At 37.2% G+C, this 25,873-nt stretch overlaps 1 protein-coding gene across 2 annotated transcripts in view; it reads right to left on the bottom strand.

Moving 5' to 3' along the window:
• The window catches only part of DPP10 (dipeptidyl peptidase like 10), a 681,887-nt gene that overhangs the window by 338,939 nt on the left and 317,075 nt on the right, over window positions 1–25,873 (bottom strand). For both annotated transcript variants that reach the window (XM_007456345.1, XM_007456346.1), the window contains exon 4: window positions 16,241–16,335. In XM_007456345.1, coding sequence (XP_007456407.1) covers window positions 16,241–16,335 — 95 coding nt within the window. The remainder of the gene's footprint in view (window positions 1–16,240; window positions 16,336–25,873) is intronic.

The following is a 25,873-nucleotide window of genomic DNA, read 5'->3' as shown; positions in this document are numbered from 1 at the left end:
AAAGAAAGAGGTCCTGTAAAATCACATCAAATCCAATGGAATGACAATAAGGAACAATCAGGGGCTGCCTCCAGATCCAATGTCTTGAGCCCAAATCCCCAGCTCTAAAGTAAGAAAACAGTTCTTCTATTCTTATCTAACAGTCACAGTTGAAAACACTTCTGGGTCTCTTCAGCTGCACTTAGGAGCTCTGTTAGACATTCACCAAAAATGTAAGGATAGATATAAAAATCATTTCCAGGGCAAATTAGTTTCAGTTGAGGTGTCATTTACTAATCTTTGCATTTTAGTGTCCCAAAGCCAAAAGTTATTTCTCGCATTGTCCCTTTCTCAGAAATGTTAAGATTTCAATTTTTTTTTTTTGCGGTATGCGGGCCTCTCACTATTGTGGCCTCTCGCGTTGTGGAGCACAGGCTCCGGACGCACAGGCTCAGCAGCCATGGCTCACGGGCCCAGCCACTCTGCGGCATGTGGGATCTTCCCAGACCGGGGCACGAACCCGTGTCCCTTGCATCGGCAGGCGGACGCTCAACCACTGCGCCACCAGGGAAGCCCTCAATATTTTTTAATGAAATATATAGAAGGCTAAGATCAATCCTTTTTCTGAACATTTTCAAATGGGCAGATAAAGGTCAGATTAAGCCCAAGACATGAAGAATGATTTTAGTTTGCTCGCTTCTTTTTTCTTTTTTCTTTTTTAGTATTAATTTTATTTCACTTTGAAAACTGAGGGAAAAATTAAGGGGTACATTTCTAACACTTTATAGGGCAGATGGTTCTTCTTATATTAAATAGGTATTTAAAGCTAAATGAGTTCATTACAGACATTTACTCACAAATCCTCCCATTGTTCCTCCTTCACTAACGCTCATTACTCATTCCTTCTTCCACCAGTTAATAATAGATACAGGTCTAATAAGACATTTGAAATACAAAAAAAACTTTCACTGGACTTTGCAGATGGTGGTGAATGAATGATTCCAGTGAGATTCAAGCTAAGTAGAAATATGTAAAGATGAAATGCTGCTGCACATGTGTCTCACTTGCAAAGTCCCAATTATAAAAGGTTATGCAGGGGGCTTCCCTGGTGGCGCAGTGGTTGAGAATCTGCCTGCCAATGCAGACGACACAGGTTCGAGCCCTGGTCTGGGAAAATCCCACATGCCATGGAGCAACTGGGCCCGTGAGCCACAATTACTGAGCCTGCGCGTCTGGAGCCTGTGCTCCGCAACAACAGAGGCCGCGATAGTGAGAGGCCTGCGCACCGCGATGAAGAGTGACCCCCACTTGCCACAACTAGAGAAAGCCCATGCACAGAAATGAAGACCCAACACAGCCATAAATAAATAAATAAATAAATGCATTGTGTATTATTTAAAAAAATAAAAAAATAAAAAAATAAAAAAAAAAAAAGGTTATGCAAAGAATTCATAGAAAAAAATGAACAATTGTCAAGGCACATATGATGAGATAATGCTCAATCTCATTCATAATTAAATAATTGCAAATCAATATAACAATTAAGTACTATTTTTTCATCAGCCAAATTGATATTAGTTAATATGTTGGCAATATTAGTGATGGCCCGAGTAGGTTAACAGGCAATATCATATACTATTGGTGGATCTGATTAATACAATTTGATACTATTAAATTTCAAATTGACATTTCTTTTGACCCAGCAATAGTACTTCTATGAATTTAGCCTACAAATATATTTCAAAAATGGTTGCCAAGTGTATTTACAGGAATATAATAGAAATGAATATATGGTAGTGTATTATGCAAGGGAATTCTATGTACTAAGTAAATGATATTAAAGAAAAACAAAAGCATTCATATAAAAAGACCTTCAGGTTATATTATTAAGTAGATGGAAAGAGGAGACCTTCCATGCTATTGAAATTAAATACCCACACACACATGAGTGCATATATTTTGAAATATATTGTTTATGTACAGATGTAAGAAGACCCACAGACATACTACTGGAGTCATTTTTGGTGAGCAGAAATATGTACATGGCTACCCTCAAAAAGGAGTACTGAGTGATATGGAGGAAAACTTTTATTTTTATTATACATACATGTATATCAGCACTGTGCAGAAGAACTTCCTATGGTAATAGAAAGGCTTTGTATGAACATCATCTGGTGTGGCAGCCACTGGTTACACTTGGATATTGAATGTTTAAAATGTGGCTGTTGTCACTAAAAGATGGAGTTTTTAATTTTACATGTTTTTAATTAATTTAAAAATATATTTAAATAGCCATATGTGGCTAGTGACTGTCATATCAGATAGGTCAATATACTATACATATTTTTTCCAATCATGTTTTCACTATATTGTTCTTAAACATGTCAATGAGGGAGATTAAGAATAATATTTCTATTTGTAATTATACTATAATTTATAAAATCTCAAATGTTAATATTTAAGGGACATATAAAAATTATGGGACATAACAAATGATAAGAAAGAAGAAAGCCACAGAATTGTAAAAATAGTATTAAACTGAAGGAGAGATTATAAACATAAATGTTTTGCTCCAGATAAAGGGAACTTACAATGTGAATTTGTTTGTTTGTTTGTTTTACTTAATATGTAAGTGTATACATAGTATAAAGATGTAAGATTATCTCTATGAAATGAATCTTTAATTACTATTTCTTTTATAAGGAATAGAATGTGTAGATGGAACATATCTCAACATAAAAAGCCTATTTATGACAAACCCAGAGCCAACATCATACTCAACAGTGAAAAGCTGAAAGCTCTTCATCTGAAATCAGGAACAAGACAAGGATGCCCACACTCACCATTTATATTTAACATAGTATTGAAATTCCTAGCCATAGCAATCAGACAAGAAAAAGCAATAAAAGGCATCCAATCTGGAAAGGAAGGAATAAAACTCACTATTTGCAGATGACATGAGTCTACATATAGAAAACCCTAAAGTATCCACCAAAAAATTTAGCACTAATAAATGAATTCAGTAAGGTGTCAGGATATAAGAATAATATACAGAAATCTGTTGCTTTTCTATACACTACTTATGAACTATCAGAGAGAGAAAGCAAGAAAACAATCCTATTTAAAATCACATCAAAATGAATATAATACCTAGGAATAAACTTAGCCAAGGAGGTGAAAGACCTATACTGTGAAAACAATAAAACACTGATGAAGAAAACTGAAGCTGATACAAAGAAATGGAAAGATATCCAATGTTCGTGGATCAGAAGAATTAATATCATTAAAATTCCCATATTATCCAACACCATCTACAGATTTAATGGAATCCCTATCAGAATACCCATGACATTTTTCACAGAACAAAACATATAATTGCAAAATTTATATGGAACCACAAAAGACAACAAATTGCCAAAGCAAACTTAATAAAAAAGAACAAAGCTGGAGGAATCAGGTGCCCTGATTTCAGACTACACTACAAAGCTACAGTAATCAAAATAACACGGTACTGGCACAAAAGCAGACACACACATCCATGGAACATAATACAGGGCCCAGAAATAAACCCACACACTTATGGTCAATTAATATACAAAAAAGGAGCTAAGAATATGCAATGGAGAACAAACAGTCTCTTCAATAAGTGGTGCTGGGAAAACTGAACAGTTACATGTGAAAGAATGAAATTAGAACATTTCCTCACACCATATACAAAAATAAACTCAAAATGGATTAAAGACGTAAATGTAAGACCTAAAACTTCCTAGAAGACAACATAGGCAGAACACTCTTTGATAGAAATTGTAGCAATATTTTTGGGGGATCTGTCTCCTCAGACAAAAGAAACAAAAGGGACCTAATTAAACTTAAAAGCTTTTGCTCAGCAAATGAAACCACTGACAAAATGAAAAGGCAACCTACTGAATGGGAGAAAATATTTGCAAATTATATGACTAATAAGGGGTTAATAACCAAAATATATTTACTGTATATTTGCCTTTACCAATGAGTTTTTTCCTTTCATAATATTCACGTTTCTGGTTGTGACCTTTCTTTTTCACTTAGAGTAGTCCCATTAACACCTCTTGTAAAGCTGGTTTGGTGGTGCTAAACTCTTAACTTTTGCTTGTCTGTAAAACTTTTGATCTCTCCTTCAAATCCAAGTGAAAGTGTTGCTGGGTAGTTTCCTTGGTTTTAGGTTTTTCACTTTCATTACTTTAAATATACTGTGCCACCCTTCTGGCCTGAAGAGTTTCTGCTGAAAAGTTAGCTAATAGCCTAATGGGAGTTGCCTGGTAGGTAACTTGCTCTTTTCCCTTGCTGCTTTTAATATTCCTCCCTTTATCTTTAACTTCTGCCATTTTAATTTCAATGTGCCTTGGTGTGGTTCTCTTTGGGTTGATCCTGTTTGAGACTCTCTGTGCTTCCTGGACCTGAGTGTCTGCTTCCCTTCCCAGGTTAGGGAAGTTTTAAGCTATTATGTCCTCAAATACATTCTTTGCCCCTTTCTCTACCTCTTCTCCTTCTAGAACCCCTATAATATCAATGTTACTATGCTTGATATTGTCTCAGAGGCCTCTTAAGCTGTCCTTATTTCTTTTTATTCGTTTTTTCTTTTTTCTGTTCATCATTCGTGATTTCCACTACTCTGTCTTCCAACTCACTGATCCATTCCTCTGCATCATTTAAGATACTGTTCATTCCTTCTAGTGTTTTTGTTTGTTTGTTTCTTTTGTTTTGTTTCAGTACTGCATCCTTCATCTCTATTTGGTTCTTCTTTATATTTTCTAACTCTTTGTTAAAAACTTATAACTTCTCTCTCTGCTCATCAATTCTTCTCTCAAGTTCATTCATTATCTTTATTGTTATTACCTTGAACTCTATCTGTTAGATCAGCTATCTCTATCCATTTCATTTAGTTCTTACGGGGTTTTATCTTGTTCCTTTGTTTGGAACATGTTGCTCTGTTACCTTACTTTGCTTAATTTGCTGATTCTATTTCTTGTATGTTGGTTATGTTTCTCAACCCTGGAGAAGGTGGTCTTTTGTAGGAGACATCCTGTGCATCTCAGCACCACATACCCCTCTGGTCACCAGAGCTGTATGCTCTAGGGATGCCCCTATGTGGGCTGTGTGGGCTCTTCTGCTGTGGTGGGCTAACTACTGTGGACAGAGTCTGGTAAGTGCAGCGGCTGGCTCCTGGTTTGGTTGGTTGGCAGGCCCTGCCTTGTGTGGAGATTGCCAGCCACTGGTTGGTGGGGCCAGGTCACAAGGCAGCTGGCTGTGGAACCCCTGGGGGCCCCAGCACTAGTGCTGGTGCACTCTGGGGAAGAACTAGGTTCTGGGGTGGATGGTTTTGGGGTTAGGTCCTTGGATTTAGTGTTGGCCTGCTGGTGGGTTAGGCCAGTTCCTTACATGGCTGGCTGCAGGTTCCAGGGTATACTAAAGCTGGTGCTGGCTCGCTGGAGAGTGGGGATATATAATGAGGCAGAGGAGTACAAGGTGCTCACCCACCAGTGGGTAAAGTTAGGTCCTGGGGCTAGTGCCATCCTACTGGCAGGCAGAGCTGGGTCCTAGGTCCAGGAGTCCCAGAGTTGGTGTTGGACTGCTGGTGGATGAGGCTGGTCCCAAGTCTAGGGCTGGCTGGCTGGTGGGTGTGGCCAGGGCCCAAGGGGTTCTGGGGATCATTCCTTCCCACTGGTGGATAGAGGTGGTTCCCAGGGTCTCTGGCTGCAGGGCCCTGGAGGTCCTGGGTCTAGTGCCTGTGTACTGATGTGTGGGTCTCAGTCCTGGACCCTCTGGTGGACAAGGCCATGTCCAGGGGAAGGTATGGGCGCAGGGGGTCTTAAGGCAGCCTGTCTGCTGGTATGTGGGGCTGTGTCCCTACCCAGCTGGTTGCTTGGCCTGAGGGATTCCAGTACTGGTGCCTAGGCTGGAAGGTGGGGGTGGCAGGGCTGGGTCCTGACTTTAATAAGCAGGAGGGAGGATTCCAAAATATTCCTTGACAGCAGCAGTTTCCACATGGGAGAAGGAGCTCCCCAAAATGGCTGCTGCCAGTATTTATATCCTCAGGGTGAGCTCCAGTTACCTCCTGCCTCTCCAGGAGCTTCTCCAAGATCAGCAGGTAGGTCTGACCCAGAGTTATTTCAAAATACTGTTTCTGCCCTGGGTCCCACAGTGTGTGAGATTGTGTGTGCACTCTTTAAGAGTGGAGTCTCTATTTCCCACAGTCCTCTGGATCACCTGAAAGTAAGCCTCTCTGGCCTTCAAAGCCATACATTTTGGGGGCTCCACTTCTTGCTCTGGTACCCCTGGCTGGGGAGCCCAATATGGGACTCAGACCCCTTGCTCCTTGGGGAGAACCTCTGCAGTTGTAATTATTTTCCCATTTGTGGATCACTCTCCCAAAGGTATGGGTCTTGAATATACCATAACTCTGCCCACACCCCCAGGTGTCTTGTTGTGATTCGTTCTTTATATCTTTAGTTGTGGAAGATCTCTTCTGGTAGATTCTGATCTTTCTTATCAATAGTTGTTCTGTAAATAGTTGTAATTTTGGTATGCCCGTGAGAGGAGGTGAGTTCAGGGTCTTCCTACTCTGCCATCGTTGTATGCCTTGCCTGAGGCCAGATTTTTAACATATAAATCCTCCATGATTATAGCCAGCATGTGAAACACCGGGGTGGTCAGAAAACCCTGATAACCTTTCTTTATTTCAAATTTTAAGAGGTGAAATTTTGGTTGTCTTTATCCAACAAATAATTGCTTGTGCCATTCTATTTTATTTTCCAACACGTAGCTCTTTCCTCAAACATAAATGAGAAAATAAGCTCCTTGATATCTTGGTGGTAAAAAGATTTTTATCTATCCCCCACCCCAAATATTCAGTGGCAGAATAAGTGAAATTTAAACAAATAAAAATACTGCAATGGCAGCCCACCAGGACTGGCCACAAGTTTACTACCTATCTGTGCATTCTTCCTAAAAAAGACAGTAAAACCCACAACACGCCCAAAATCCTAACACCCCAAGCAGAAATTGAACCTGTGCCCCCTGCAGTTGAAGCATGGAGTTTTAACCACTGGACCACCAGGGAAGTCCCTAACTTTCAGCTCTATTGAGCCGTGTGGCTGACAGGGTCTTGGCCAGGAGTCAGGGCTGAGACTCTGAGGTGGGAGAGCCGAGTTCTGGACATTGGACCACCAGAGAACTCCTGGCCCCACGTAATATCAATCGGCGAGAGCCCTCCCAGAGATCTCCTACTAAACGCTAAGACCCAGCTCCACTCAACGAGCAGCAAGCTCCAGTGCTGGATACCCCATGCCAAACAACTAGCAAGACTGGAACACAACCACATGCATTAGCAGACAGGCTGCCTAAAATTATAATAAGTTCACAGACACCCCAAAACACAACACCAGACATGGACCTGCCCACCAGAAAGACAAGATCCATCCTCATTCACCAGAACACAGGCACCACTCCCCTCTATCAGGAAGCCGACACAACTCTCTGAGCCAACCTTACCCACTGGGGGCAGACACCAAAAACAACGGGAACTACAAACCTGCAGCCTGCGAAAAGGAGACCACAAAAACAGTAAGTTCAGCAAAATGAGAAGACAGAGAAATATACAAAAAATGAAGGAGCAAAGTAAAAACCCACCAGACCAAATAAATGAAGAGGAAATAGGCAGTCTACCTGAAAAAGAATTCAGAGTAATGACAGTAAAGATGATCCAAAATCTTGGAAATGGAATGGAGAAATTACAAGAAATGTTTAACAAGGACTTAGAAGAACTAGAGCAAACAAATAATGGTGAACAAAACAATAAATGAAATTAAAAATTCTCTGAAAGGGATCAATAGCAGAATAACTGAGGCAGAAGAACGGATAAGTGACCTAGAAGATAAAACAGTGGAAATAATTACCACAGATCACAATAAAGAAAAAAGAATGAAAAGAATTGAGGACAGTCTCAGAGACCTCTGGAACAATATTAAACACACCAACAATCGAAATATAGGGGTCCCAGAAGAGTAAGAGAAAAAGAAAGGAACTGAGAAAATATTTGAAGAGATTATAGTTGAAAACTTCCCTAATATGGGAAAGGATAGGTCAGTCAATTCCAGGAAGCACAGAGAGCCCCATACAGGATAAAACCAAGTAGAAACATGCCAAGAAACATATTAATCAAACTATCAAAAATTAAATACTAAGAAAAAGTATTAAAAGCAGCAAGGGAAAAGCAACAAATAACATACAGGGGAATCCCCATAAGGTTAACAGCTGATCCTTCAGCAGAAACTCTGCAAGCCAGAAGGGAGTGGCAGGACATGTTTAAAGTGATGAAAGGGAAAAACCTACAATGAAGATTACTCTACCCAGCAAGGATCTTATTCAGATTTGACAGAGAAATTAAAACCTTTACAGACAAACAAAAGCTAAGAGAATTCAGCACCACAAATTTACAACAAATGTTAAAGGAACTTCTGTAGGCAGGAAACACAAGAGAAGGAAAAGACCTACAATAACAAACCCAAAACAGTTTTAAAAATGGTAATAGGGACATACATATCGATAATTACCTTAAATGTAAATGTATTAAATGCTCCAACCAAAAGACATAGACTGGCTGAATGGATACAAAACCAAGACCCATATATATGCTGTCAACAAGAGACCCACTTCAGACCTAGGAACACATACAGACTGAAAGTGAAGGGGTGGAAAAGGATATTCCATGAAAATGGAAATCAAAAGAAAACTGGAGGAGGAATTCTCATATCAGACAAAATAGACTGTAAAATAAAGACTATTACAAGAGACAAAGAAGGACACTACAAAATGATAAAGGGATCAATCCAAAAAGAAGATATAACAATTGTAAATATTTATGCACCCAAAACAGGAGCACCTCAATACATAAGGCAAATGCTAACAGCCATAAAAGGGGAAACTGACAGTAACACAATCATAGTAGGGGAATATAACACTCCACTTTCACCAATGGACAGATCATCCAACATGAAAATAAATAAGGAAACACAAGCTTTAAATGACACATTAAACAAGATGGACTCAATTGATATTTATAGTACATTCCATCCAAAAACTACAGAATACACTCTCTTCTTAAGAGCTCAAGGAACATTCCCCAGGATAGATGATATTGTGGGTCACAAATCAAGCCTTGGTAAATTTAAGAAAATTGAAATCATATCAAGTATCTTTTCCAACCACAACACTATGAAACTAGATATTAATTACAGGAAAAATACTGTAAAAAATACAAACACATGGAGGCTAAACAATACACTACTAAATAACCAAGAGATCAATGAATAAATCAAAGAGGAAATCAAAAAATACCTAGAAAGAAATGACAATGAAAACATGACGACCCAAAACCTATGGGATGCAGCGAAAGTAGTTCTAAGAGGGAAGTTTATAGCAATACATCCTATTTTAAGAAACAAGAACAATCTCAAATAACCAACCTAACCTTACACCTAAAGCAATTAGAGAAAGAACAACAACAAAAAACCCCCACAAAGTTAGCAGAAGGAAAGAAATCGTAAAGATCAGATCAGAAATAAATGAAAAAGAAATGAAGGAAACGATAGTAAAGAACAATAAAACTAAAACCTGGTTCTTTGAGAAGATAAACAAAATTGATAAACCATTAGCCAGCCTCATCAAGATAAAAAGGGAGAAGACTCAACTCAGCAGAATTAGAAATGAAAAAGGAGAAGTAACACGGGACACTGCAGAAATACAAAGGGATCATGAGAGATTACTACAAACAACTATATGCCAATCAAATGGACAACCTGGAAGGAATGGACAAATTCGTAGGAGAGCACAACCTTCCCAACACTGAACAAGGAATAAACAGAAAATATGAAACAACCAATCACAAGCACTGAAATTGAAAGTGTGATTAAAAATCTTCCAAAAAACAAAAGCCCAGGACCAGATGGCTTCACAGGTCAATTGTATCAAACATTTAGAGAAGAGCTAATGCCTATCCTTCTCAAACACTTCCAAAATAAAGCAGAGGAAGGAACACGCCCAAACTCATTCTATGAGGTCACCATCACCCTGGTACCAAAACCAGACAAAGATGTCACAAAGAAAGAAAACTACAGACCAATATCACTGATGAACATAGATGCAAAAATCCTCAACAAAATACCTGCAAACAGAATCCAACAGCACACTGAAAGGATCATACACTATGATCAAGTGGGGTTTATCCCAGGAATGCAAGGATTCTTCAATATATGCAAACCAATCAATGTGATAAACCATATTAACAAACTGAAGGAGAAAAATCATATGATAATCTCAATAGATGCAGAAAAAGCTTTTGACAATATTCAACACCCATTTAAGATAAAAACCTTCCAGAAAGTAAGCACAGAGGGAACTTTCCTCAACATAATAAAGGCCATATATGACAAACACACAGACAACATTGTTCTCAGTGGTGAAAAAGTGAAACCATTTCCACTAAGATCAGGAAAAAGACAAGGCTGCCTGCTCTCACTGCTATTATTCAACAAAGTTTTGTAAGTTTTACCCACAGCAATCAGAGAAGAAAAAGAAATAAATGGAATCCAAATCGGAGAAGAGGTAAAACAGTCAGTATCATATGACATGATACTATACATGGAGAACCCTAAAGATGCTACCAGGAAACTACTACAGCTAATCAATTAATTTGGGAAAGTGGCAGGATAAAAAATTAATGCACAGAAATCTCTTGTATTCCTGTACACTAATGATGAAAACTGAAAGAGAAATTAAGGAAACACTCCCATTTACCACTGCAACAAAAAGAATAAAATACCTAGGAATAAACCTACCTAAGGAGACAAAAGACCTGTACGCAGAAAACTATAAGACACTGATGGAAGAAATTAAAGATGATACAAACAGATGGAGAAATATACCATGTTCTTAGATTGGAAGAATCATTGTTGTGAAAATGACCATACTACCCAAAGCAATCTAAAGATTCATTGCAATCCCTATCAACTACCAATGGCATTTTTCACAGAATTAGAAAAAAAAATTTCACAATTTGTATGGAAACACAAAGGACCCCAAATAGCCAAAGCAATCTTGAGAAAGAAAAACGGAGCTGGAGGAATCATGCTCCTGGACTTCAGACTATACTACAAAGCTACAGAAATCAAGACAGTAAGGTACTGGCACAAAAACAGAAACACAGACCAATGGAACAGGATAGAAAGCCTAGAGATAAACCCACACACATATGGTCACCTTATCTTTGTTAAAGGATATCAGAATATACAATGGGGAAAAGACAGTCTCTTCAATAAGTGGTGCTGGGAAAACTGGACAGCTACATGTAAAAGAATGAAATTAGAACAGTCCCTAAAACCATACACAAAAATAAACTCCAAATGGATTAAAGACCTAAATGTAAGGCCAGACACTACAAAAATCCTAGAGGAAAACATCGGCAGAACACTCTATGACATAAATCACAGCAAGATCCTTTTTGACCCTCCTCCTAGAGAAATGGAAATATAAACAAATGGGACCTAATGAGACACAAAAGTTTTGCAAAGCAAAAGAAACCATAAACAAGATGAAAAGACAACCCTCAAAATGGGAGAAAATATTTGCAAAAAAAGCAACTGACAAAGGATTAATCTCCAAAATATTAAAGCAGCTCATGAGCTCAATATAAAATATCAAACAACCTAATCCAAAATTGGGCAGAAGACGTAAATAGTCATTTCTGCAATGAAGATATACAGATTGCCAACAAACACATGAAAGGATGCTCAAAATCACTAATCATGGGCTTCCCTGGTGGCGCAGTGCTTGAGAGTCCGCCTGCCGATGCAGGAGACGTGGGTTCGTGCCCCGTTTCGGGAAGATCCCACATGCCGCGGAGCGGCTGGGCCCGTGAGCCATGGCCACTGAGCCTGCGCGTCCGGAGCCTGTGCTCCGCAAATGGGAGAGGCCACGACAGTGAGAGGCCCGCATAACGCAAGAAAAAAAAAAAAAAAATCACTAATCATTACAGAAATGCAAATAAAAACTACAATTAGGTATTACCTGACACCAGTCAGAATGGCCAACATCAAAAATTCTACAAACAATAAATGCGGGAGAGGGTGTGGAGAAAAGGGAACCCTCTTGCACTGTTAGTGGGAATGTTAATTGATACAGCCACTATGGAGAACAGTATGGAGATTCCTTTAAAAACTAAAAATAGAACTACCATACAACCCAGCAATCCCACTACTGGGCATACACCCTGAGAAAACCATAATTCATAAGGAGTAATGGAGCACAATGTTCATTGCAGCACTATTTACAATAGCCAGGCCATGGAAGCAACCTAAGTGTGCATCGACAGATGAATGGATAAAGATGATGTGGTCCATATATACAATGGAATAATACTCAGCCATAAAAATAAACGAAATTGAGTTGTTTGTAGTGAGGTGGATGGACCTAGGGTCTGTCATACAGAGTGAAATAAGTCAGAAAAAGAAAAACAAATACCATATGGTAACATATATATATATGGAATGTAAAAAAAAAAAGGTTCTGAAGAACCTAGGGGCAAGACAGGAATAAAGATGCAAATGTAGAGAATGGACTTGAGGACACGTGGAGGGGGAAGGGTAAGCTGGGACAAAGTTAGAGAGTGGCATTGACATATATACACTCCCAAATGTAAAATAGATAACTAGTGGGAAGCAGCTGCATAGCACAGGGAGATCAGCTCCATGCTTTGTGACCACCTAGAGGGGTGGGATAGGGACGGTGGGAGGGAGATGCAAGAGGGAGGGGATATGGGGATATATGTATACGTATAGCTGATTCACTTTGTTATACAGCAGAAACTAACACAACATTGTTAAGCAACTATACTCCAATAAAGATGTTAAAAGAAAAATACTGCAGTGGTATGCAAATCAACTGATGCTATCTCTATGCATAAGTCCATAAATGTTCCTTGGTTCTAATCAAACCTACTATTTTGTAATGACCTATAAATAAATAGTTGGACCAAAACATGTGTAGTTAACATTTCCCTTGAATGTTACCGTGAATTTCCTTTCTATGCTTTAGGCTATTTTTATAGCATAGTTTTAAAAGCTTACAGATATTTAGTTTCCCTTTCCATATTAGTACACAAGTATTTTTTTTTTTTAATCTTAGTAATGTTTAAGCATATAGCTCAGAATCATGTTTCCAATTCCTTTCTAATCTCAGAGATTTGATAGAACTATTTATGAATGCTGGTGTTTTTTTGCCAAGACCACTGGAGATATTCAAATTATTTCCAGTAAAAAGAATACAGCTAATACTTATGAAACATCTTCCTCATTATGACACTGTGAATGAGCTTTTGTTTGAAATAGTTGTGGCTTTATGAGATAACTTTTTCAAACACTTAAAAATGATTAAGAGCACTTTTGGGGCTAAATCACTCCTTTCATGTAACTCCTCTTCAAAAAGTTATATACACTTTAATTTTCTCCTTCATTAGAAGTCCACCTATCTTCACTCCAAAAGAATGCCTTAAGACATAAGCCAATTATTTCAGGAAAATTATTTACTTTTGTTTTATTTTTGACAGTCACAGCCAATATTATCATTACTCATAGTGTCTGCTAACCATGATAACATAGCTAAAAGTGCCCACCATTCATATTTAAAATGTATGTAAGCAGAGAAATGACAATGTGATGTTATATGAAGTTTTAAAGTAAACTGGCAGTCACATTTTTTTGCAAAATATGTCTTATTATACAATAGGCTATTCTGTTGTCACATTTTAAGTAATAATTTTTTTTCTCAATTGCCTTGGTACACTTTACTACAAAGCTTCTTATAGTGATCTAATCCAATTAATTATAATTGTCATTAACGTATTGCTAATTGCTCAATGAAAAAAACTGCGCTATAAATAAAAATTTTATGCTCTGATAAGAGATTATTTTCCCAAGAGTATGGCCTGAGAGAGAAAGCATATCCAGACTTTAGCTTAGCATGATCTTTAAAACGCAAGTGTGTTTAATAATGCTATCTTGGAGTTAGAAGGAGAAAATGATTAAATAAGCTCCTTTGAATTCATCTGGATTCGTGTTAATTTGTTTTTTTTGTTTGCAGTTCTGAGTTAACTAGTTGGAAACATAAGTTGCATTCCAATCTTTATCCTCACCCTAATCCACTGAATTCTGATGCCTCTAGGACTTATAAACTGCTTAATTATCTGTGTTGTGAGACAAATGTCTTCAGGGAGCCTATGAATCTTAAAAGATCAGTAAATTAGAATATTTGTTAAATATGCCTCAGTGGTAATTAAGAGTCACGGCCAACAAGGAAAAGAGCAGAAATAGACCTCAAAAGGATTTTTAAAAGATTAAACATACAAGTATAAAGATAAAATGGCATTAATCAGCACATGGAGACAACTACAATGAGATGGGGTTGGTGTAAAGTACGAAGTACCAATGACAGAATGAAATAATAACTGACAAGGTTTGTTCTGTTCCTTTTCTGATGTACCAAAGAGACTAAGAACGCAAGGAATAAATGCTGAAAAAAAAAAAAAAGATAATTAGTGACCAATAATCCCCTGTGTAAGGGGATGATCAGTGTGGAACAGTCACATAACCAGATATTCACATACTACGTGTCTATTCTTAACTTAAATACTTGACCACTAAAGGTCTGTAACCCTCATCAAAAATGTTACTTTATAATAAAGGAAACAAATATAAAAATTCATTTAATTTTGCTCTCCAAACTAGTTTTATTGAAATTAATTCACATTGACTTTAATCAGCCAATCATTAGCTGCCATAATTACTGATTCCTGCTTTCTACCTCCTGTCCTATCTCATATGGAGGCTTCTTTCCCATTGATTTCAGCATCTCTCGATGATTCCTTAGCCTCTTCTCTAGTATCCCCGAGGACCAACCAATTAAGAAATAATAGATACTGCTCTATGCTGTTAAACTTTTTCAGGAAGGTAAGCATTACCTACCCCAAGGAAATCCATATTCTAAGAAAGTGAGCAATATGGCTTACATTGCTTTGGCATTCCACAAGTACTATAAATCATTGCATTCAGAGTATCTGCTCCTCTAATATCTGTGAATTAACTGATTCATTTAAAAATAGAAATGCCATTATTAGTTAGTTAATAACCTAGTTGCTAAAGTACCTCAGCTGGTTGGTTTAATTTAGTCTAACAAATATATACATATATAATCACTGCATGATTTCAACAACCACTTTTCTCTTATTAAATAAAAACACTAACAACAGTTTTCACTTCATCTCTTCCACCTAGTCACCCTATTACAAACATGAAGACCAAATGTTTATTCCAGATGTACAAGTAGCAATAAGTACAAAAAGTATCTGATGGTTTGCTTATTCCTTTAATTTGTATAGGAGGTCTTCTGAAGCCTAAGTTCATGTGTTATAACATAGGAACTCATCTAATAGGCAATACATTGAACCTTTGATTGTATAAAACAATGAGCAAATAACTTTATTTTTCAGTGGTGTTTGATCCTAGATTTTGAATATTTGAAACAGTTGATTCATTATCACTTTCTCAATAGGTAATCATAGCTAAATCTAACCTTAAGAGGACTGAATTTACCCCAAAGTTCATATACATTTATGAGAGCAAAATAAATACATTCAGTTATTTGGATCGTTGTTAGGCCAAACAATGATTCTGGAGAAGAGAAATGATACTGATAGAATGCTTAATTATAAAAGTAAAGCATATCAACTCCAACTAAAGGCCAGTTTTAGAAAGCCTGCCTATTACTTGATTTCAAAAACCACAACTAGAAACAAGTCAGGAAGAATGAAAAGTAAAGGGGGAGAAAAAGTTATGATGACTTGGGTTACATTAACCTTTTTTTTTTTTTTAATTTTGGCATTTGTATGGCTAAACTTACATAGAAAATATTGGAATAAATATTCATTCTAAAAAAATACTATTCTTAGAAACACTTATTCATTTACTAAAAAGGATAACTGGGGAGAAAACAGAGTGGATGGTCACATGGGAATTTTCTATCAATAGATCTACTGATTCTAATAATATCCCAGCCTTAACTTTTCACCTGAAAAGCTTTGCAAGTGCTGAAGCTGAAAAGAATGACCATTATGTATACCGAGCATTCTAAACAATACTGAAATGATTAAAGTAATTAATTATTCATTACTTACAAAAGTTGTGTTTTCCAATAATAATGTGGTAGTATTTGTTTCTATATTCAGTTTAATGACATGTCCATTCTCGCTTTTATACACCACATCTGTATCTGCAACAAAAAGATATTAACAATTGACAAACACATTGACTAGGTAATATAATGAGTGTAGAGGAGATAATGTGCATAATAAACAGACACATTAGAACAATCACTGTTAGCCTTTAATAACCTGAGCAGATTTCTGTACTTGGCTCTCATTAATCCTCTTCAGGAAGCCCACCCAGCACACGGTCTACAGTGCAATGAAAACAGTGTTAGTGACAGGGTCACTCAGATTCTTGGTTGAACAAATGAAAAGTAATTAAAACATGGGCAACTGATGCCCATTCTAAGATGAGAAAGAAGGGACAGAGAAATGCCTCCCATTTCCGAAGCTGTTACTAATTAGTGATCTAGGTAAACTTTCAACGAGGCTGCCAGTTAAACATAACTGGACACAATTCTGAGACTATCATATGAAACATGTTCATGCAGACTTTTTCACAAACCCAGTCCTACCACTGCTCAATTGTCACTCAACCTCTTTCTCCCTTGGGTTTGGAACTGTGCCTCTGGTATTTTGTCTGGATTGTGTGACCACTGGTCAAAATCTCCAAGACTGTATGTGTCCATTGTATCCACTTTTTCAACTTTAAAGAGAATGATGTTTTCAGTGTAAATAATTGCATTTCGTCTGGACAGCTGTTGATTTTAAATACGTTTGAGTTAAATTCAGCCACATTTATCAGGAAATTAACTCATATTAAGAATGCCATAGGGCTTCCCTGGTGGCGCAGTGGTTGAGAGTCCGCCTGCCGATGCAGGGGACACGGGTTCGGGCCCTGGTCTGGGAAGATCCCACATGCTGCGGAGCAACTAGGCCCATGAGCAACAACTACTGAGCCTGCGCGTCTGGAGCCTGTGCTCCGCAACAAGAGAGGCCGCGATAGTGAGAGGCCCGCGCACCGCGATGAAGTGATGCAGGGGACACGGGTTCGAGCCCTGGTCTGGGAAGATCCCACATGCTGCGGAGCAACTGGGCCCATGAGCCACAACTACTGAGCCTGCGCGTCTGGAGCCTGTGCTCCGCAACAAGAGAGGCCGCGATAGTGAGAGGCCCGCGCACCGCGATGAAGTGGCCCCCGCTTGCCGCAACTAGAGAAAGCCCTCGCACAGAAACGAAGACCCAACACAGCCAAAATAAATAAATAAATAAATTAAAAAAAAAAAAAAAAGAATACCATAGACTGCAAATACCAACCTGAGACAAACTGCCAGAAAGGATATTCAGAAGTTAAAAAAAGAAAGATATCTGTATCTACATAAAAGCTATATAAATAATAGATATATTATACATACATTTATGTGATTAGATAAAAGAGAAGATACCCAAATAAAAGCAGTCTTGAGTGCTTTCTTTTTTTTTTTTTTGATAATGTCCTTTTCAGTTTTACCCAATTCTAAACTTCTCCATGGTATTGCACCCCCCCTAACCGCCTGCCCACTCTTGGAAGAAATATTGACAGGGGTTGGACCTACTATTCACAGTAAATGAAGTTATATAATTTACAATTCTCAGAACCTGTCTTCATCTGCATAATGGTGGTAAACAAATACTGCATGGTGGGTTGTGAAAACTATGTGGAAATGTCTGACAGTTTTGGCAGAGCAAGGTTTTGTGACTCGTTCTCTAGTTATTTCAATATTATAAATAGTGACACCCAGAAGTTATGATGAGAAGCAATCGATACTAGCAAATATGAAGTTTGTCTTTCTTCCGTGTTTCATTCAGAAGACTGAGAGTCCAATATGACTCTCCTACTAGAGTCAGGGATGGCACAGAAGGCCAATGGTTCTTCTTGACCTTAGTCACACGGGGAGAGTGACATGTTGGAAAGACATGGGCCACAAGGAAAGACAAATAGTGTTTTAAGACAGGAGAAAAAGAGACAAAGATTTCAAGTTACTATCTGAGTTGTACTTAGGTGTACTGAAAGATGGTCCTATGTGAACTTAAAAATAAGGCCTTGTATCACCTACTGAATTTCTTTCATCACCTATAGATAAATTGGGTTCTTTTTATCATTAACTTTACCTGCTGACTTTTCTAGTGATGTAAGACAAGTAACAGGGTTACACACATAATAAATATTTATTTTGCTTTCTATTCTTTACCTCTCTTCCCTTTCCTTTCTATCCCAAATATATGATCACAGGCTCAAGAGCAATACTGGTCACCTGTGTTACTCAGTTTAGCCTTGCCAGCTGACTCTGATCTCCTGTCTTCCCGCTCAAAATCAACGCTTGCTTTAATCTATAGTCCAACCTCAACCGACGCCTCTGTTATGTTCCTTCATTTCCTCAGTTCTGGACCACCTCTTGGTATGGATAGACACTGCCATCACAGATTAGCATAAATAACATGTCTTAACAAACATCCTTAAAATATTTTTACAGTAAATTAAGAGAAAGAGGATTTTCCCCTTCTACTGTACCATGGTAATAAATAGAGCAAAAAGCCAATCAGTGACTGGTTCTTTTCCCAGGGGACCAGCACACTGCAGAATTCTAGACAGAGATGAGGATCTAAGGGCTTAGGGAGAAACAGGAGCCCAGAGAGCATGAATAGTGATTCTTCTTCAACAGAAGAGAGAAAGTAACATATGGCCTTACTGTCTCTCATAGTAAGGAAACCCGCAGCTGATGATGGATTATATTGGGATAGATGAAGGAAAATTAATTTTTATTTCCCTTAGAATCAAAATAGAAGGAAGTGGAGTCTGTTTGAGAAGATAAAGACTACATTTAATTTTTTTTAACATCTTTATTGGAGTATAATTGGTTTACAATTGTGTGTTAGTTTCTGCTTTATAGCAACGTGAATCAGTTATACATATGTCCCCATATCTCCTCCCTCTTGTGTCTCCCTCCCCCGATCCCTATCCCACCCCTCTAGGTGGTCACAAAGAACAAAGCTGATCTCCCTGTGTTATGCAGCTGCTTCCCACTAGCTATCTATTTTACATTTGGTAGTGTATATATGTCCATGCCACTCTCTCACTTCATCCCAGCTTACCTTTGCCCCTCCCTGTGTCCTCAAGTCCATTCTCTACGTCTGTGTCTTTATTCCTGTCCTGCCCCTAGGTTCTTCAGAATTTTTTTCTTTTTTTTTAGATTCCATATATATGTGTTAGCATACAGTATTTGTTGTTCTCTTTCTGACTTACTTCACTCTGTATGACAGACTCTAGGTCCATCTATCTCAATACAAATAACGCAATTTCACTTCTTTTTATGGCTGAGTACTATTCCATTGTATATGTGTGCCACATCATTTTTTTTTATGATGCACTTTTTTTAATGTTTTTTTTAAAATTGAGGTATAGATAATGTACAATATTATATAAGCTTCAGGTATACAACATAGTGATCACAATTTTAAAGGTTATATTCCCTTCATAATTACTATAAAATATTGGCTATATTCCCTGTACTGTACAATATATTCTTGTAGCTTATTTTATAGATAGTAGTTTGCACCTCTTAATCCCCTACCCTTATCTTGCCCCTCCTTCCTTCCCTCTCCTCACTGGTAACCCCTGGTTTGTACTCTATATTTGTGAGTCTGTTTCTTTTTTGTTATATTCACTAGTTTGTTGTATTTTTTAGATTCCACATATAAGTCATATCATACAGTATTTTTCTTTCTCTGTCTGACTTATTTCATTTAGCATAATGCTCTCCAGGTCCATCCACGTTGCTGCAAATGGCAAAATTTCATTCCTTTTTCATGGCTAAGTAGTATTCCTTTGTATACCCACATACTGTATATCCATGTATATACCACATCTTCTTTATCCTTTCATCTGTTGATGGACACTTAGGTTGCTTCCATACCTTGGTAATTGTAAATAATGTTCCTATGAACATTGGGGTACATGTATCTTTTCAAATTGGTGTTTTTGGTTTATTCAGATATATACCGAGGAGTGGAATTGCTGAATCATATGGCAGTTCTATTTTCAGTTTTTTTGAGAAACTTCCATACTATTTTCCACAGTGGCTGCACCAATTTACATTCCCACCAAGAGTGGACAAGTGTTCCCTTTTCTCCACATCCTCTCCAGCATTTGTTATTTGTTGACTTTTTGATGATAGCCGTTCTGACAGGTGTGAGGTGATATATCACTGTGGTTTTAATTTGCATTTCTCTGATGATTAATGATGTTGAGCATCTTTTCATGTGCCCATTGGCCATCTGTATGTCTTCTTTGGAAAAATGTCTATTCAGGTCTTCTGCCTATTTTTTAATTGGGTCGTTTGTTTTTTTAATATTGAGCTGTATGAGTTCTTTAACCTCTTATCAGTCATATCATTCACAAAAGTTTTCTCCCATTCAGTAGGTTGGCATTTTGTTTTGTCGATGGTTTCCTATGCTGTGCTAAAGCTTCTAGGTTTAATTATCTCTCATTTGTTTATTTTTGCTTTTGTTTTCTTTGCTTTAGGAGACAGATCCAAAAAATATTGCTGTGATTTATGTCAAAGAGTGTTCTGCCTATGTACTTTCCCAGGAGTTGTATGGTGTCATGTTTTATGTCTTTAATCCACTTTGAGTTTATATTTGTATATAATTTTGTATATAGTGTGGGGAAATGTTCTAAATTCACTATTTTACATATAGCTGTCTGGTTTTCCCAGCACCACTTATTGAAGACATTGTCTTTTCTCCATGGTATATTCTTGCCTCCTTTGTCATAGATTAATTGACCATAAGTATGTGGATTTATTTCTGGGCTCTCTATTCTGTTCCACTGATGTCTGCTTCATGATGATGCACTTCTTTTTAAATTTAATAATCTTAAAGAATGTTTCATGTCAGTACACGTGTCTACCTTATTCTTTTAACAGTTGCACAGCGTTCTATTCATGAATATGACATCATTCCTTTATCACTCACCTGTTGTTGAATATTTTTCAACATAGAAAATAGTTCCAGTAAAATACTCTTTTTTTTTTTAACATCTTTACTGGAGTATAATTGCTTTACAATGGTGTGTTAGTTTCTACTTTATAACAAAGTGAATCAGCTATACATATACATATATCCCCATATCTCTTCCTCTTGTGTCTGCCTCCCTCCCACCTCCCTATCCCACCACTCTAGGTGGTCACAAAGCACCGAGCTGATCTCCCTGTGCTATGCGGCTGCTTCCCACTAGCTACTGGTTTTACATTTGATAGTGTATATATGTACATGCCACTGTCTCACTTTGTCCCAACTTACCCATCCCCCTCCCCATGTCCTCAAGTTCCTTCTCTAGTAGGTCAGCATCTTTATTCCCGTCCTGGCCCTAGGTTCTTCATGAACATTTTTTTTTTATTCCATATGTATGTATTAGCATATGGTATTTGTTTTTCTCTTTCTGACCTACTTCACTCTGTATGACAGACATTAGTTCCATCCACCTCACTGCAAATAACTCAGTTTCGTTCGTTTTATGGCTAATATTCCATTGTATATACGTGCCACATCATCTTTACCCATTCATCTGTTGATGGACACTTAGGTTGCTTCCATTTCCTGGCTATTGTAAATAGAGCTGCAATGAACATTGTGGTACATGACTCTTTTTGAATTATGGTTTTCTCAGGGTATATGCCCAGTAGTGGGATTGCTGGGTCATATGGTAGTTCTATTTTTAGTTTTTTAAGGAATCTCCATATTGTTCTCCATAGTGGCTGTATCAATTTACATTCCCACCAACAGTGCAAGAGGGTTCCCTTTTCTCCACGCCCTCTCCAGCATTTATTGTTTGTAGATTTTTTTTGATGATGGCCATTCTGAGCGGTGTGAGGGGATACCTCATTGTGGTTTTGATTTGCATTTCTCTACTGATTAGTGATGTTGAGCAACCTATCATGGGTTTGTTGGCAATCTGTATATCTTCTTTGGAGAAATGTCTATTTAGGTCTCCTGTCCATTTTTGGATGGGGCTGTTTATTTTTTTCTATATTGAGCTGCATGGGCTGCTTGTAAATTTTGGAGATTAATCCTTTGTATGTTGCTTCATTTGCAAATATTTTTTCCCATGTTGAGGGTTGTCTTTTGGTCTTGTTTATAGTTTCCTTTGCTGTGCAAAAGGTTTTATATTTCATTAGGTCCCATTTATTTATTTTTGTTTTTATTTCCATTTCTCTAGGATGTGGGACAAAAAGGATCTTGCTGTGATATTTGTTACAGAGTGTTCTGCCTATGATTTCCTCTAAGAGTTTGACAGTGTCTGGCCTTACATTTAGGTCTTTAATCCATTTTGAGTTTATTTTTGTGTATGGTGTTAGGGAGTGTTCTAATTTCATTGTTTTACAGGTAGCTGTCCAGTTTTCCCAGCACCACTTATTGAAGAGGCTGTCCTTTCTCCATTGTATATTCTTGCCTCCTTTATCAAAAATAAGGTGACCATATGTGAGTGGGTTTATCTCTGGGCTTTCTATCCTGTTCCGTTGAGCTATGTTTCTGTTTTTGTGCCAGTACCATACTGTCTTGATTACTGTTGCCTTGTAGTGTAGTCTGAAGTCCGGGAGCCTGATACCTCCAGCTCCACTTTTCTTTCTCAAGATTGCTTTGGCTCTTCAGGGTTTTTGTGTTTCCATAAAAATTGTGAAATTTTTTGTTCTAGTTCTGTGAAAAATGCCTTTGGTATTTTGATAGGGATTGTATTGAATCTGTAGATTGCTTTGGGTAGTATAGTCATTTTCACAATGCTGATTCTTCCAATCCAAGAACATTGTATATCACTCCATCTGCTTGTATCATCTTTAATTTCTTTCATCAGTGTCTTATAATTTTCTGTATACAGGTCTTTTGTCTCCTTAGGTAGGTTTATTCCTAGGTATTTTATTCTTTTTGTTGCAATGGTAAATGGGAGTGTTTCCTTAATTTCTCTATCAGATTTTTCATCATTAATGTATAGGAATGCAAGAGATTTCTGTGCATTAATTTTGTATTCTGTTACTTTACCAAATTCATTCATTAGCTCTAGCAGTATTCTGGTAGCATCTTTAGGATTCTCTATGTATGGTATCATGTCATCTGCAAATAATGGCAGCTTTATTTCTTCTTCTCTGATTTGGATTCCTTTTATTTCTTTTTCTTCTCTGATTGCTGTGGCTAAAAATTCCAAAACTATGTTGAATAACAGTGGTGAGAGTGGACAACCTTGTCTTGCTCCTGATCTTAGAGGAAATGGTTTCAGTTTTTCACCATTGAGAACAATGTTGGCTGTGGGTTTGTCCTATATGGCCTTTATCATGTTAAGTTCCCTCTATGCCTACTTTCTGGAGGGTTTTTATTATAAATGGATGTTGAATTTTGTCAAAAGGTTCTTCTGCATCTATTGAGATGATCATATGATTTTTCTCCTTCAGTTTGTTAATATGGTGTATCACATTGATTGATTTGTGGATATTGAAGAATACTTGCATTCCTGGGATAAACCCCACTTGATCATGGTGCATGATGATATTAATGAGCTGCTGGATTCTGTTTGCTAATATTTTGTTGAGGATTTTTGCATCTATGTTCATCAGTGATATTGGTCTGTAGTTTTCTTTCTTTATGACATCTTTGTCTGGTTTTGGTATCAGGGTGATGGTGGCCTCGTAAAATGAGTTTGGGATTGTTCCTCCCTCTGCTATATTTTGGAAGAGTTTGAGATGGATAGGTGTTAGCTCTTCTCTAAATGTTTGATAGAATTCGCCTGTGAATCCATCTGGTCCTGGGCTTTTGTTTGTTGGAGGAATTTTAATCACAGTTTCAATTTCAGTGCTTGTGATTGGTTGGTTCATATTTTCTATTTCTTCCTGGTTCAGTGTTGGTAGGTTGTGCTCTTCTAAGAAGTTGTCCATTTCTTCCAGGTTGTCCATTTTTTTTGGCACAGAGTTGTTTGTAGTAATCTCTCATAATCCCTTGTAGTTGTTACTTCTCCTTTTTCATTTCTAATTCTGTTGATTTGAGTCTTCTCACTTTTTTTCTTGATGAGTCTGGCTAATGGTTCATCAATTTTGTCTACCTTCTCAAAGAACCAGCTTACCAGCTTTTCATTTTATTGATCTTTGCTATTGTTTCCTTCATTTCTTTTTCATTTATTTCTCATCTGATCTTTATGATTTCTTTCCTTCTGCTAACTTTGGGGTTCTTTCGTTCTCCTTTCTCTAATTGCTTTAGGTGTAAGGTTAGGTTGTTTATTTGAGATTTTTTTTTCTTGAGGTAGGATTGTATTGCTATAAACTGCCCTCTTAGAACTGCTTTTGCTGCATCCCATAGGTTTTGGGTCATCATGTTTTCATTGTCATTTGTTTCTAGGTATTTTTTTATTTCCTCTTTGATTTCTTCAGTGATCTCTTGGTTATTCAGTAGTGTATTGTTTACCCTCCATGTCTTTGTAATTTTTACAAATTTTTGCTGTAGTTGATATCTAGTCTCATAGCATTGTAGTTTGAAAAGATACTTGAAACAATTTCAATTTTCTTAAATTTACCAAGTCTTGATTTGTGACCCAAGATATGATCTATCCTGGAGAATGTTCCATGAGCACTTGAGAAGAAAGTGTAATCTGTTGTTTTTGGATGGAATGTCCTATAAATATCAATTCAGTCCACCTTGTTTAATATATCATTTAAAGCTTGTGTTTCCTTATTTATTTTCATGTTGGATGATCTGTCCATTGGTGAAAGTGGGGTGTTAAAGTCCCCTACAATGAATATGCTACTGTTAATTTCCCCTTTTATGGCTGTTAGCATTTGCCTTATGTATTGATGTGCTCCTATTTTGGGTGCATAAATATATACAATTGTTATATCTTCTTTTTGGATTGATCCCTTTATCATTTTGTAGTGTCCTTCTTTGTCTCTTGTAATAGTCTTTATTTTACAGTCTATTTTGTCTGATATGAGAATTCCTCCTCCAGTTTTCTTTTGATTTCCATTTTCATGGAATATCCTTTTCCACCCCTTCACTTTCAATCTGTATGTGTTCCTAGGTCTGAAGTGGGTCTCTTGTCGACAGCATATATATGGGTCTTGGTTTTGTATCCATTCAGCCAGTCTATGTCTTTTGGTTGGAGCATTTAATACATTTACATTTAAGGTAATTATCGATATGTATGTTCCTATCACCATTTTCTTAATTGTTCTGGGTTTGTTATTGTAGGTCTTTTCCTTCTCTTGTGTTTCCTGCCTAGAGAAGTTCTTTTAGCATTTTTGTATATCTGGTTTGCTGCTGCTGAATTCTCTTAGCTTTTGGTTGTCTGTAAAGATTTTAATTTCTCTGTTGAATCTAAATAAGATCCTTGCTCAGTAGAGTAATCTTGGTTGTAGGTTTTTCCATTTCATCTCTTTACATTTAATTGTTTTAAAGTAAATTTCATTGGATAATTATTTAGACTTGAAAAACATCTATAGAGATTTGAGATTTATAAATCCCTTGGATCTGTACTCCTGCAAATTTTACTATTAGACTTTCAATGTTGCATTAGTGGGAGAAACCTTTTTTTGTTTTAATTCAGCTGTAACTCTCCAGTCTAATTTTTTTTTTTTTTTTTTTTTTTTT

This window comes from Lipotes vexillifer, unplaced genomic scaffold, assembly GCF_000442215.2.
Source record: "Lipotes vexillifer unplaced genomic scaffold, Lipotes_vexillifer_v1.1 scaffold3, whole genome shotgun sequence".
In the NCBI taxonomy this organism is placed as follows: Eukaryota; Metazoa; Chordata; class Mammalia; order Artiodactyla; family Lipotidae; genus Lipotes; species Lipotes vexillifer.
Note: the sequence above shows the minus strand (reverse complement) of the source record. Positions and strands in the feature narration are given on the sequence as shown.